Consider the following 14,328-nt stretch of genomic DNA (forward strand, 5'->3'; position numbering starts at 1 on the left):
AATGGACTTACCTCCTGCCACTGCACTAAGGTCACTTCACCAACGAATCTTTTTTAAACAACGTAAAAAGTACTAGCTAGTAGTTCATCTTTATTATTTTTCAGTTAGAAATAAATTGAACGATTTGGCAATTTTTGCACTACTACTATCACAAGAAAGGAAATAAAAAAAGCAGCGGACGAGAGGATTTTGAGCTTTTGTTTTTCCATGAAATTAAAGTGTAATTTGCTTTCTATAACGCAAAATGACAAATGTCTGGTTACCACTATTTTCAAAAAGTTACTAATTTCTTTGGCTGTTTCTCTCTTTACAGCGTCATTTGCTACGTCACTTTTTTCGACTCCACTATTTATATATCCCTCCTGTTTTGGAAAATTTGCCTTTTCTTTTCTTGTGTGTTGTTTGATGTCTGATGTTTGATGTTTGTTGTCTTTAGTTTTTTTTGACGATATTTGTTGTCTTTACTTTTATTTTTATTTGTATATATTCTTCTTTTCTTTTGTTGTTAAAAGGCTTTCAATTAAAAAAAAAATGCAGAAGAAAGATTAACAATACATAAATCAACAAATTAGTTTAAGATTGATTTCAAGAGCAAATTTTGTTTTTTTTTAATATATTATTCGTCGACTAATGATTTTGCTGAAACAGCAAATATCGTTTTACCTTTTTTGTTATGGTCATGTTCGTTGTAATCTTTTGTTCAATCTTTTTTTAGTTTTGTTTACAACTTACAAGAGTGTTGTATTACCGTTTTCTTTATTGGGTCAACTTTTCGAATTTGGTTAAAGATCAATTACCTTATAGGCCCAAAGAAACGGGTTCAGACCCATTTCTACTGATTCTTATGAGAACCGGGTAAAACCATTTAAACCGGTTTAAACCGAGAATTGCTGAATTGTTCATCGTCTCCTCTCTCTCTTCTCTCTCAAGACTTGCGAATTCTGTGATCGGATCCAATTGTCAACTTCTCGGGGGGTTTCGAAAACCCTAATCCCATCATTCTCATGGAAGCTACTAAAAAAGCGAAACCAAGTTGTGGAGATGCGATTAGCAATTTACCAAATGATCTTCTCTGCCGAATCTTATCTTCCCTTTCGACAAAGGAGGCTGCTTTAACATCGGTTCTCTCAAAGCGCTGGTCAAATCTGCTTCTGTCGATACCTATCCTCGATTTCGACGACTCCGTGTTCCTAAATCCCCAAAAGGGTCGACGAAAAACTTGTTTTTTCAAGGCTTTTGTGGATAGGTTACTGTCTCTACGTGTCGAGACTTCATCCCCTGTTCAAAGAGTGTCTCTCAAGTGTCGTCAAGGAGGTGTTGCACCAGATTGTATAACTATGTGGATACTAACAACTGTAAGGGATCTTGGTGTCTCGGATCTTTCTCTACGTATTGATTTTGGAATCTTTCTATTGCCGTTTAATGTCTTTAGGAGCAAGACTTTGGTAAACCTTAGAATTGGAACAATGATACGTCTTGCTCTGTTTCCTTCAGGTGTTGTTTCTCCAACGGTTAAGTCACTTGTTCTTGATTTAGTTGAGTTTGGTTATGATGAGAAGGATGGGTTTAAACAGATTCTGTTAGCTTTTCCTTCGCTGCAAAGCTTGCGGATTCATGAATCGAACAAGTGGAAGTTTTGGAATGGGTTTGCTTCTTCTACTCGAACGCTCAAGAGTCTTGTATATAGAAGGGATGATACTGATTGCTGTGCTCCTAAACCTTGTGTTTCGTTTGATACTCCGAGTCTTGTTTACTTAGAGTATACTGATGTGGTTGCGGATAAGTATGATAATCTGAAACTGGACAGCCTTGTTGAAGCTAAGATTGATTTTCAGTTGACACCTTTTCAAGTCATGCGCAAACCAAATAACATTGGTTTTGTTCCTGGTAATGTCACATCCTTTTTCAAGGCCATCAGAAATGTCAAGATCCTCTCCTTATCTCCGGATGCGTTAGAGGTCAGTCTTCTTGCTTTTTACTGTGGCTGTGGGTAAGTAAACAATACAAAAGGATTTGACTTTTTGGTCATGTGTTTCAGGCGCTCTATTACCGCGGTGAAATGATACCTGTGTTCAACAATTTGCGTTCTTTATCTCTAGGAAGCGATAAACCTCATGGTTCAACATTCATCTTCTGGAAATTGCTTCCATCACTGCTCAACAACTCTGCTAATCTAGAAACTCTCATCATCAAGGTATTATTGCAAAAGAAGCTACATGTATGATACTAACTCTGTATCTACGCCGGTTCGCTTATCGCCTTTTTTTCTTGGAAAACTAAAGAATCGAGGGTCCAGAAGAGAATTGATGTTCATGCTCTCAGAAGAGCGGAGTTGAAATCTGGATGGTCTTTTTGCCAGACGCGCTGCCATATACAATCTAGAGCTTTACCCTAAAAAAATGATATTTTCTCCAACGTGTTTTTGGCAGGGTCTAGTGCACTATGTTGCTGAAGGATGGGAAGATTTGATTCCAATGGCCCGTGTCTGCTTTTCCTGGAACGACGTGTCTGCTTCTTTGTCATCATCTGCAGTGAAGGTTTTAGAGATCACTAGGTACAAAGGAACTTGTCAAGAAGTTAATCGATTGAAGCTTTTTTTGGGGAAGTTATCGCGTCTTCAAATGGTTAGGGTTCATCATAAAGCAGTAAATGATGGAGAAAAAAGTCGCCTCATGAAAGTTCTTTTGCTTCTTCCCAAAGCTTCCAAATGTAAGATCCAATTCATAAAGGAAACTGTTTGATTTTACTAGTTGTCTGTATATAAATGTTGCTGGTTGACAAATCTTAGTAATCGTTACTTTTATCTAAGTATAGTCTCAACATTTATATTTTACATGTCTTTTTGTTATCGTGGTACGAATGTAACGAGAGCTACATAAAATCTCGCCCTAAAATCAAAATTGACAAAACTTGCCACGCTCTCGTCTGCAATTGCAAAGCCCTAACATTTTTAATTCTCCCGCAAGATAATAGTTTCTGAATTCGGCTCTTCGAATCTCTCAAACGTCGTCGGATTCGATAAAGTAAGTTTCCATAATCATTCTTCTTCTCTGATCTTGTAGATTAGTAGTAGTCATAGTGTGTGATTGTGGAACAATACGATTTGAGATTGCCAAAAATTGAAATCTGGAATCTTTTTTTGTGTTCTGTTGCGCAGGCTCTTAAAGTATCGATCTTTCACGGTGCAATCATGAAATCTGTTTCCAAAGATGTGATCAACCATTTGCCTGACGAACTTCTTTGCCATATTCTGTCGTTTCTCACTACGAAAGAAGCAGCTTCAACCTCGATTCTCTCGAGAAGATGGCGTAACCTACTTGCATTTGTTCCAAACCTTGAGTTTGATGACTCGGTATTTCTGCATCGCGATAAAAGGGTTAAGAATCCTCTACATGAGGCTGGTTTGTTTGGTTTCGTGTACATGGTTAAGAACAAAAGGTTGAAGCTTTCTACAAGCTTTGTGGATTTCGTTGATAGGATCTTGGATTTACAAGGCAATTCTGCTCTAGACAAGTTCTCTCTAAAGGTGGTAGATCATCATGATCCTGTTGATAAAGATAGTGTTATTCGTTGGATTCGCAAGGTCTTGGTACGTGGTTTATCTGATCTTCGTCTAGTCGTGGATTTGAAGGATTGGAGCTCTCGGCTTCCTAAAAAGATCTTCTTGAGCGAGACACTGGTTAAGCTGACTCTTCAAATTAGAGATGGCCCTTGCATTAATGTGAAAAATGTTCATCTTCCAAAGCTTAAGACTCTCTATCTCAAGTCAGTTATGTTTGATGATTGGGAAGTTGGGTTCAGCAAACTTCTTTCTGGTTGCTACATCCTTGAAGAACTTGTTCTCGATCATATATGGTCGTGTCTTTGGGATTCTTGCCCTGTTTCTGTCTGGACTCTCAAGAGGTTGACGAGTTGTTGCAAGAACGTCAAGTTTTGGGATCCCCACTGTGAAAGTCCAAATAGTGCGTCTTTTGATACTCCAAATCTTGTCTACTTGGAATATTCTGAAGCCATAGCCACCACGTATACAAAAGTGAATTTTGATTCGCTTGTTGAAGCCAAAATCGATATTTGGATGACAGAAGATCAGATAGAAGCAGTAGGTTTCGTAGACAATGAGGAAAACTATATGGTTGGCAATGCAACAGCTTTTATAGTTGGTATCAGCAATGTTCGAGTCCTCCACCTATCTTCCAACTCTCTCGAGGTGTGTATTATTCAATTCTCATCTTTCCTTCTATCTTTCTCATTCTTTATAAGGATTTGACCCTATGATTTGCTACGGAGTGATGATAACTTAGCTGATAATGAGATGGTTTTGGTTTCAGGTACTCACGTATTGTTGCAAACCAATACCAGTATTCAACAACCTGACTCATTTAACTATAGAGAGTAACCCAAAAGTTGGTTTGAAACCATTACCAAAGCTGCTCAAGAATTCTCCAAAACTCGAAACTCTCGTCTTCCAGGTATGAATGAGCTAAAACACTTTAAAGCATCGTCCAAACAAACACAATGATGACTAATGCAACTTAACGTTGAAACCTATCCTTTTTATGTTTCAGGAACTCCTTCACATAGATACAGAGAAGGAGGAGGACGTTGCTATATCATCAAGTTCGGTGAAAGTGCTGAAGATATTCATCAGTGATGCTGAAAAAATAGAAAAGAAAATAGAGAAGGTCAAGCACTTTTTGGAGACAATGCCAAATGTTCAACAACTGGTTTTATACTATGGAGTGAAAGTGTCATCGCAACTTCAGATGCTTAGTAGGTTAGCTTCACCAAAGTGCAAGATCCACCTTATCCCTAGTAACCTCTGAGCGTATCATATATCTACAGTTGCCACTTGGGTATTGATGAAATGAGGGAGGTCCTCTTCTTTAGGAGAACATTTATAATTCCTGACTTTGTGGTTATATCAAAACCATATATGGATGTGTCTACAAGTTCTTTACATATACTTGCTAAAAGATATATACTCTAACCAAGACTAGTAGTCTAGTACAGGTTCTTCCTTCTTTCGTTTTAGCATCAAAGTTTTTAAATACATGTTTTAGTTTTGGCCGACAATGATAACTTTCGTATTTTGCTTGTTTCAGTTTTTTTCCTCTGTATTGCTAATTAGTTCTAGTGCAGGGGAAAAACAAAACTAAAACAAAAGACCTACCTTGCCATAAGTAATCTCACCAGTCGTTTTCTTCTACGAGAACTATGATGAGATCACAAATCTTGATAGATAATGACTTGCGTTTATTCAGCATATGTTTCAATATGTTTCATAATGAAATCATTTGGAGTGCTTCCAAGTGAAAACAAAACCAAATAAAAATCAAACATACGCATATAATAATAATAAATGGGATTCAAAATATCTTTACAAAGTCTTTTAGACTTCTTGAAAAGGCTGGCGGCGGCTTAAAGAACTCACTCTTTTTTGCTTCCCTCTTGCCTACCAAGACAGTCGCCGAAACCCTAAATATCTACAACAGTTGAGTGATTTTGGTAGGCTTTGCTTTATTTTATCTCCAAGTTCGTTCCAATATATTCTTTTGATTCTTCTGTTTGAATTTGCTATTAAATCGAGCTTTCGTGTCTTTGGTTTTCAGGTTGTCACTCACTCAGTGTTGTTGCCTGTTGAAAAAGATGAATCGTGGTGGCCCTAGAGATGTAATCAGCGATTTACCAGAAGCTCTATGTTGCCACATCTTATCTTTCCTTCCCACTAAAGAAGCTGCTTCTACTTCGGTTCTGTCCAAAAAATGGCGATATCTCTTTGCTAATGTCCCTAATCTTGATTTCGATGACTCTGTCTATGTGAATCCTAGGGAAGAGAGAAAATTTCCAACTAGTCCTAGAGAAGTCACGAGAATGTTTTATGAAAGAAAGAATAAGGTCTCTACAAGTTTTATGGACTTTGTGGATAGGGTTTTGGCATTGCAAGGCAACTCTCCTCTACACAAGTTGTCTCTAAAGGTCACTGATGGTGTTGATCCACTCCGTATCAATTCTTGGATAGACAATGTGTTGGAACGCGGTGTGTCCGATCTTGATCTAGACATTGGGTTGGAATCAGAGTTTTTTCTTACTTCCAAGATCTTCTTGAGCAAGACACTGGTTGAGCTGAAATTAACTTTTGGATATAGCCCCACCTTGGATGTTAAAGATGTTCATCTCCCAAAGCTTAAGACTCTATATCTTAACGTCGAGTCTGAAGAGCATGGTTTTGGGCTTACTAAGCTTCTTTCTGGCTGTCACATGCTTGAGGATTTAGTTTTGGATGAAATATCTAGGTGTATATGGGACGATGCCTCTGTTTCTGTCACTACTCTCAAGAGACTAACGTGTTGCTGGGAAGATCGAGCTTATGATAATGCAACGAGTGTGTCCTTGGATACTCCGAATCTTGTCTACTTGAAGTTTACTGATACTATTGCGGACAAGTATCTAAAAGTGAATTTTAATTCTCTTGTTGAAGCCCATATCAATCTTCGGATGTCAGAAGAGCAGATGGGTTTGACAGATTTTTTAGAGGAGGCAACTTTTGAAGATTTACAGATACATTACTCTGAGGGTTATGGGGAAAATGATTTGATTGGCAATGCAACAGAGTTTATAATGGGACTATGCAATGTGAAGATCCTTTCTTTGTCTGCCAACACTCTTCGGGTTAGTATTTCATTCTTTCTTCTAGTTTTTAAATTAATGCCTACTTAGAAGAAGACACAAAACCTCTAATATTTTTGGCACTGCTTAAGGATTTGAGTTAGTGATTGCAATGGGGTGATGATGATCTAGTTGATATGGTTTTGTTTCAGGTACTTACTTACAGTTGTGAAGCGATACCGCTTTTCAACAACCTGACTCATTTAACTATTGAGAGTAAACCAAAAATAGGATGGCAGTCATTACCGGCCTTGCTCAAGAATTCTCCAAATCTGGAAACGCTTGTCTTCCAAGTATGAAAATAAACTCTTTAAAAGCATCATCTGTTCACTTGACTCCTTTTTTCAAAGTTTTGAGATGTTTCCACTATGTATGTTTCAGGGACTCGTTCACAAAGCCATGGATAGTTGTGGAGATGTGTGCTTGTGCAAACCTTGCGAGGAGGGGATTCCTAGTTGCTTATCTTCAAGTCCGGTGAAGGTTCTAAAGATACTGAAATTTGGTGAAATTGGTCATTACTATGATGGCATAGATATAAGGCAGATCAAGTATTTCTTGGAGACAATGCCAAATCTTGAACAGATGATATTGTACTACGATACACCAGTTGATAAAGATGTGATTGAAGTTTCAAGTCAACTTGAGAGGCTAGTTTCTAAAGTAGCTTCATCCAAGTGCATAGTTCAAGTAATCTCTGACAACCTCAGCTTGTCATCCACCTTGTCGACAAATAGGCTCCTCTTCTTTAGGAGTCCCTTTCCGGTTTAAAGAGTATCCTCCTTTTATCTCAGAGAAGATTAATTTGAGCTTCTCTTGTTTCGGCTTTATTTTGTTCTAAAGACATGTGTTTTGTTTTTAGGATTTTGTCCTTTTTGGCTGAAAATGTTTAAGTCCATGTTTTGTTTGTTGCAGTTCGGATGTTATAAGAAATGTAAACATGAGACCTAGCTTTGTCAATTGTCATTGCAGTTGCCTTAATGAATTAACTTATCTATTGATGATTCATGGATTGTACTAGTTGAAGAATAAATATTACACAGAATAAAATCAGTAATCCTAGCATAGCCCATGCGGACAAAGAGATAGTAATCTCTTCGGAATGTGATTATAAGCTGCCTTCAAAGGTCTTCACGAGCAAGACATTGGTTAGGCTGAAACTAGGAATAGGAGGTGATGATGGTGAGTTGATCATTGATGTGCAACAAGTTCTTCTTCCGAAGCTTAAGACTTTGTATCTTCATGGTTTAGTTTCGTTTGAAGATAGTGGTGTTGCGTGTGCCAAGCTGATTTCTCGTTGTCATGTCCTTGAGGAGTTAGTTATGATTGATTTGATGTGGGGACTTTTGGACTTTTGCTCTGTCTCTAACCCAACCCTCAAGAGCGCAACAATTTGTTGCGAGGTAATTCATGAGAATCCGCTGAGTGTATCATTTGATACTCCAAATCTTGTATACTTGGAATTTACTGATGTTGTTGCGGTCAAGTATCCAAAAGTGAATTTGGATTCGCTTGTTGAAGCCAGGCACGGTCTTCGACTGACACCTTATCAAATCATTAAGGCAAGATATTCAGTAGATGGTGTGGAAGAAGAAATGGTGGGAAATGCAACTGACTTTCTTATGGGAATTAGCAACGTTAAGATCCTCTACTTATCATCCAACACTCTTGAGGTTTGCATATCATTCCCATCTTTATCTTCATATTTTTGTTTCCCCGAAAGTAAACGAAGGCAAACAACCTTGACCTTAGATTCCTTTGTTCAGTTTGGTAGTTTGCAAGAACTAAACTAGTTACTGTGGCTTATTTTCGAACCATGTTTAGTTCCATCATGTATATTGAGTTAATTATTGCAATTGAGTGATAATCTAGTTGATTTCATTTTGTGCTGCAGGTGCTCAATTTCTGCTGCAAAACGATACCGGTCTTCAACAATTTGACTTACTTAACTATAGAGACTGACAGAGATGTCGGATGGGAATCATTGCCGAATCTACTCGAGAATTGTCCAAATCTAGAAACCATTGTCTTCAAAGTACCAGCACATATCCTTTTCCTTCATCAGCTCCCACATTATTTTCATACACATGTAAATTCTAAAAAACTATTTCCTTTGTTCTACTTCAGGGACTTCATTACAGAGATACAAATCAATGTTCGGATGAGGGATACCGCTTCAAAGACGCAAACAAATGTTTTGAAGAGGATGCGGACAGGTGTGTCTGCAAACCTTGGGAATGGACTCATATTGGTCTATCATCAAGTCCGGTGAAGATTCTAGAGGTATTGAAGTTTGGAGAAGTCTTTAGGAACAAAAATCACATGGATAGGCAGACGGAGGTGATTAAGTACTTCTTGCAGACAATGCCAAATCTTGAACAAGTGACATTATACTTTGATACTCCATTTGATAATGATCTGAGTATACTATCAACAGAACTTCAGGCTCTTGAAAAAGTAGCCTCACCCAAATGCAAGATCCAAGTTATCTCTTATAATATCAGCTTCTCATCTACTGTACACTCTTCCTCATCAACAGGTGGACTCGTCTTCTTTACAAACAATTTTCCGGTTTAAAGATCGTATTGTTTCATCCAGGAGAAGTTTAGCGAAGATTTGGTTGCTGGTTTTAGCTTAAACAACAGTGGCATGTGTGTTGTTTGGTCTCTGTTCTGTTAATTTGTGCCATGTGCCCTTTCATTAGGTTCGTAGGTTACATGTGTTTATCCGTATGCGTCCAAGTTGAATACTTTATTTCAAGCATAGCTTCTCTTGTATTTTATTGATTTTTAAAAAGACTTGTGTTAAATGCTTTGGCTCCAACTTCTTAATATGCATTTTCAACTTGGTTACAAGCTGTCCCTGTGTCCCATGTCCCTATATTGCTTAAATTAAATGACGTATAGGTAATACTCGAGTATATCAGAGAGTAGTATTTTGGCATTCCATTAGTAACCAAAATGGATTTTGTTATAATAATCATTAATGACATCATCGGGACTCACCCATCCCCCACCAATACTACTAATTACTACCCCACTCCCGATGACGATTGCATGGACCGGACCCTTCCACTTCCCTCTAGCATTTAACCTCGAATCCGAGGCACTGGAAGTTCTCAGTTCTCGGTTTGCCTCTGATAACATTGTATTTGTTGTCTTTTGAGTTTAGCTTCTGAAAAACCTCTGATTGAGTTAACTTATACACACTTTTTTTAACATCTTTTTCTAGGTCTTAACTACTGACGTGTCTCAATGACGTCGGGAAAGATGGATACTGGTTTCAAAGATTTAGTCAGTAGTCTACCAGACGCTCTTCTCTGCCATGTTTTGTCCTTTCTTTCCACAAGAGATGCTGCTTTGACTTCAGTTCTCTCCAAGAGGTGGAGGTATCTATTGGCTTTTGTACCGAATCTGGATTTTGATAACTCCATCCATGACAATCTTGAAATGGGTAGTAGAAAAAGGCTACAGAGGCGTCAAAGTTTTAAGGTTTTTGTTGACAGAATAATGGCTTTGCAAGGGAATGCTCCATTAAACAAATTCTCTCTAATTTGTGAAACTGATTCTGATCCATCTAGTGTTGATGGTTGGATAATCAATGCGTTGGAGCGTGGTGTTGTGGATCTTGATCTATACATCTCTCCAGACTATGGTTATCCCCTGCCTTCAAAGGTCTTGATCAGCAAGACATTGGTTAGGCTAAAAGTAGAAGGTACAATCTACTTCACCCCTGATGTGGGAGAGGTTTTTCTTCCAAAGCTCAAGACCTTGTATCTTGATGATGTTACATTCGAAGATAGTGGTGCTGTCTTTGCAAAGCTAATTTCTGGCTGTCATTTACTAGAGGAGTTAGTCATGATTGGTGTGATATGGGATTCTTGGGATTCTTGCTCTGTATCTAGCCCAACCCTCAAGAGACTAAAACTCTGTTGTGATTACATTGAAGAGAATCCAAAGAGTGTTTCATTTGATACTCCAAGTCTTGTCTACTTTGAATTTACTAATACTGTTGCGATCAAGTATCCAAAAGTGAATTTTGACTCGCTTGTTGAAGCTAGTGTCGATCTTCGAACCACACTGTATCAGAACGAGCCAGCAGGAGATTCATCCGATGCAACAGGTTTCTTTGTGGGAATACGCAATGTTGAGATCCTTTCCTTATCTGCTGCCACTTTTGAGGTATGTTTGTGTAAAATACTGCTTAAAGATATGTTGTTGAGTTAAGGATCGCAAAGAATGATTTGGTTTTTGTTTTGTTTAAGGTACTTACTATCTGCTGCAAAGTAATACCGGTCTTCAAGAACTTGATTCATCTAACCATCGAGACTGACCGAAAAGTAGGATGGGAAATTTTGCCGAGTCTACTCGTAAACTGTCCAAATCTTGAGACCCTTGTCTTCGAAGTACATACATTTATATCCTTCGTTTGCATTAACACAATTTTTTCAAACACAATTTTATGCTAAAATACTCATTTCCTTTGTTATAATTCAGGGACTCCATTACAAAGATACAAATCAGAGTGAGGATGCGAGATACTGTTTCAAAGATGGAAACAAATGTTGGGAGAACCATGAGGGAAATTGCGTTGGAACACCTTGGGAAGGCACTCCTACTTGCTTCTCATCAAGTCCGGTGAAGATGCTAAAGGTACTCAAGTTTGGAGAAATGTTTAGTTATGAAGATGACATAGAAAGGCAACTGGAGGTGATCAAGTACTTCTTGGAGACAATGCCGAATCTCGAAGAAGTGATATTACACTATAATACTCCATATGACGAAGATGTGAGTATGGTATCAGGCGTACTTCAATTGCTTGGAAACCTAGCCTCACCTAAATGCAAGATCCAAGTAATCTCTGATAACATCAGCTTCTCATCTACTCTGCACTCTTCCTCCTCAACAAGTGGACTCTTCTTCCTTAGAAACACCTTTCCGGTTTAAAGATTGTTCCTCTTTCCATCTCAGAGAAGATTAGGAAAGCTTTGGTTTGTTAAGTTTTAGCTTAAAACAACAATAACTGGTGGTATGTAGTTTGGTCTCGGTTCTGTTTTTCTATGTTTTTATCGTAAGAGTCCCAAGTAAACTTCAAGTATCTAGAAAGTCTTTCTGAACTTTTCATTTACCCAATTTAATTACTTAATCAGGATGTTGGTGAGACTAATCATAGCCCATTAAGATAAAGACATAAACTCAGGCCCATATTTTGTAACAGTCGTAGCCCATTAGGAAAAGATTAATGAATTAGTGATTCATTGGCCAACAATAATAAAAATTAGAGAAAATTATCACTTATCAGTATCGGAACTCACCCGTCCCGCCACAGTACTACGACTCACTCTCGGGTCTCGGCGACGGTTCCAAAAAGTGTAAACCCTAATCTGCTCGTCCAGTGTTACCTCTATACCATTCACCGATTCTGAATTCTTACTGCTGGCTTTTATTTCCGAGTAATTTCCCAATTTCTTCTTCCTGTCACTCACCTGTGCCTTCGTTTTCTCAAAATTAGTTGTGTTAGCTTCTGAATTGAAATCATCGTCCAGGTGAAATATATGATGAATTCGAAAAAGATGGACACTGGTTCCAAAGATTTGATCAGTAGTCTACCAGATGCTCTTCTTTGTCATGTCTTGTCCTTCCTTCCCACAACAGAAGCTGCTTCCACATCGGTTCTCGCAAAAAGGTGGAGGTATCTGTTGGCTTTTGTACCTAATCTTGATCTTGATAACACCATCTATGACGACCGTCCCAAAATGGGTAGACGTAAAAGGCTAGAGATGCGTAAAAGTTTCAAGCTTTTTGTGGATAGAGTGTTGGCTTTGCAAGGGACAGCTCCTTTAAAAAAGTTCTCTCTCAAGTGTAAAATTGGTTCTGATCCGTCTCGTGTCAATGGTTGGGTACTCAATGTGTTGGAGCGTGGTGTCCAAGAGCTTGATCTGTTCATAGCTTCGGAATATGAGTATCCGTTGCCTCCAAAGGTCTTGATGAGCAAGACATTGGTTTCTCTGAAAGTAGCAGGTACAGATGAGTTCACTATTGAGGTTGGTGAGGTTTCTCTTCCAAAGCTTAAGACTTTGCATTTTAGTGATGTTTCGTTCGGTGATGAGGGTGGTCCTCCATTTGCCAAGCTGATTTCTGGTTGTCACGCTCTTGAGGAGTTAGTTATGATTAAAATGATGTGGGATTACTGGGAATATTGCTCTGTCTCCAACCCATCTCTCAAGAGGGTAACGATTGATTGCCAGAACATTGATGAGAATCCAAAGAGTGTATCATTCAATACTCCAAATCTTGTATATTTGGAGTTTACTGATACTGTTGCGGCCAAGTATCCAGAAGCGATTTTTGACTCGCTTGTCGAAGCTAGCGTAGGCATTCGAATGACAGATGATCAGGTCTGGGACGCAAGAGATTTAGTACATAGTCATCGTGGTTATAAAAGATGCAAGGGCGCAAATGCAGCCGGTTTTTTCAAGGGAATATGCAATGTTAAAATCCTTTACTTATCATCCGAGGCTCTTGAGGTTTGCATTTGAATCCCATCTATATCTTCATATTTGTATTGCTTTAATTAAACCTCTGACTGAAGCCTATTTTCGGACCAGTAGTTCCATTAGGTATATTCGAGTTGATGATTGCAANTTGTCATGTCTTGTCCTTCCTTCCCACAACAGAAGCTGCTTCCACATCGGTTCTCGCAAAAAGGTGGAGGTATCTGTTGGCTTTTGTACCTAATCTTGATCTTGATAACACCATCTATGACGACCGTCCCAAAATGGGTAGACGTAAAAGGCTAGAGATGCGTAAAAGTTTCAAGCTTTTTGTGGATAGAGTGTTGGCTTTGCAAGGGACAGCTCCTTTAAAAAAGTTCTCTCTCAAGTGTAAAATTGGTTCTGATCCGTCTCGTGTCAATGGTTGGGTACTCAATGTGTTGGAGCGTGGTGTCCAAGAGCTTGATCTGTTCATAGCTTCGGAATATGAGTATCCGTTGCCTCCAAAGGTCTTGATGAGCAAGACATTGGTTTCTCTGAAAGTAGCAGGTACAGATGAGTTCACTATTGAGGTTGGTGAGGTTTCTCTTCCAAAGCTTAAGACTTTGCATTTTAGTGATGTTTCGTTCGGTGATGAGGGTGGTCCTCCATTTGCCAAGCTGATTTCTGGTTGTCACGCTCTTGAGGAGTTAGTTATGATTAAAATGATGTGGGATTACTGGGAATATTGCTCTGTCTCCAACCCATCTCTCAAGAGGGTAACGATTGATTGCCAGAACATTGATGAGAATCCAAAGAGTGTATCATTCAATACTCCAAATCTTGTATATTTGGAGTTTACTGATACTGTTGCGGCCAAGTATCCAGAAGCGATTTTTGACTCGCTTGTCGAAGCTAGCGTAGGCATTCGAATGACAGATGATCAGGTCTGGGACGCAAGAGATTTAGTACATAGTCATCGTGGTTATAAAAGATGCAAGGGCGCAAATGCAGCCGGTTTTTTCAAGGGAATATGCAATGTTAAAATCCTTTACTTATCATCCGAGGCTCTTGAGGTTTGCATTTGAATCCCATCTATATCTTCATATTTGTATTGCTTTAATTAAACCTCTGACTGAAGCCTATTTTCGGACCAGTAGTTCCATTAGGTATATTCGAGTTGATGATTGCAA

At 38.6% G+C, this 14,328-nt stretch overlaps 7 protein-coding genes across 9 annotated transcripts; all 7 read left to right on the forward strand.

Annotated features, from left to right (window-relative positions):
• On the forward strand, positions 502-2,921 carry LOC104788152 (F-box protein At3g59150-like). Of its 2 annotated transcripts, none has more exons than XM_019246123.1 (3): positions 502-1,958; positions 2,039-2,194; positions 2,430-2,921. In XM_019246123.1, the coding sequence occupies exons 1-3, from the start codon at positions 1,005-1,007 to the stop codon at positions 2,739-2,741; spliced, it is 1,422 nt and encodes a 473-aa protein (XP_019101668.1). In that variant the 5' UTR covers positions 502-1,004; the 3' UTR covers positions 2,742-2,921. The 2 variants fall into 2 exon arrangements, with proteins under 2 accessions (XP_019101668.1, XP_019101669.1); XM_019246124.1 differs by having other exon boundaries at positions 2,283-2,522.
• LOC109125046 (putative F-box/LRR-repeat protein At3g59170) lies at positions 2,643-5,073 on the forward strand. Its single transcript, XM_019246125.1, has 5 exons — positions 2,643-2,709; positions 2,967-3,023; positions 3,158-4,207; positions 4,329-4,469; positions 4,566-5,073. Exons 3-5 carry the CDS (start codon positions 3,191-3,193, stop codon positions 4,821-4,823), a joined length of 1,416 nt encoding a protein of 471 aa, XP_019101670.1. The 5' UTR covers positions 2,643-2,709; positions 2,967-3,023; positions 3,158-3,190; the 3' UTR covers positions 4,824-5,073.
• LOC104788153 (F-box/LRR-repeat protein At4g14103-like) lies at positions 5,374-7,629 on the forward strand. Of its 2 annotated transcripts, none has more exons than XM_010513846.2 (4): positions 5,374-5,505; positions 5,610-6,669; positions 6,819-6,959; positions 7,048-7,629. In XM_010513846.2, the coding sequence occupies exons 2-4, from the start codon at positions 5,647-5,649 to the stop codon at positions 7,432-7,434; spliced, it is 1,551 nt and encodes a 516-aa protein (XP_010512148.1). In that variant the 5' UTR covers positions 5,374-5,505; positions 5,610-5,646; the 3' UTR covers positions 7,435-7,629. The 2 variants fall into 2 exon arrangements, with proteins under 2 accessions (XP_010512148.1, XP_019101671.1); XM_019246126.1 differs by having other exon boundaries at positions 5,374-5,491.
• Positions 7,604-9,307, forward strand: LOC104789768 (F-box/LRR-repeat protein At3g59210-like). The gene is made up of 4 exons (XM_019245432.1): positions 7,604-7,618; positions 7,707-8,336; positions 8,558-8,698; positions 8,791-9,307. The coding sequence occupies exons 1-4, from the start codon at positions 7,604-7,606 to the stop codon at positions 9,238-9,240; spliced, it is 1,236 nt and encodes a 411-aa protein (XP_019100977.1). The 3' UTR covers positions 9,241-9,307.
• On the forward strand, positions 9,891-11,703 carry LOC104789769 (F-box/LRR-repeat protein At3g59190-like). Its single transcript, XM_010515415.2, has 3 exons — positions 9,891-10,844; positions 10,928-11,068; positions 11,160-11,703. Exons 1-3 carry the CDS (start codon positions 9,918-9,920, stop codon positions 11,607-11,609), a joined length of 1,518 nt encoding a protein of 505 aa, XP_010513717.2. The 5' UTR covers positions 9,891-9,917; the 3' UTR covers positions 11,610-11,703.
• LOC104789770 (F-box/LRR-repeat protein At3g59190-like) lies at positions 11,953-13,201 on the forward strand. The gene is made up of 2 exons (XM_019245433.1): positions 11,953-12,115; positions 12,209-13,201. Exon 2 carries the CDS (start codon positions 12,218-12,220, stop codon positions 13,199-13,201), a length of 984 nt encoding a protein of 327 aa, XP_019100978.1. The 5' UTR covers positions 11,953-12,115; positions 12,209-12,217.
• Positions 13,297-14,223, forward strand: LOC109132951 (F-box/LRR-repeat protein At3g59190-like). The gene has a single exon (XM_019245434.1). The coding sequence runs from the start codon at positions 13,297-13,299 to the stop codon at positions 14,221-14,223; it is 927 nt and encodes a 308-aa protein (XP_019100979.1).

Source organism: Camelina sativa, chromosome 5 (genome assembly GCF_000633955.1).
Source record: "Camelina sativa cultivar DH55 chromosome 5, Cs, whole genome shotgun sequence".
NCBI classification, from domain to species: Eukaryota; Viridiplantae; Streptophyta; class Magnoliopsida; order Brassicales; family Brassicaceae; genus Camelina; species Camelina sativa.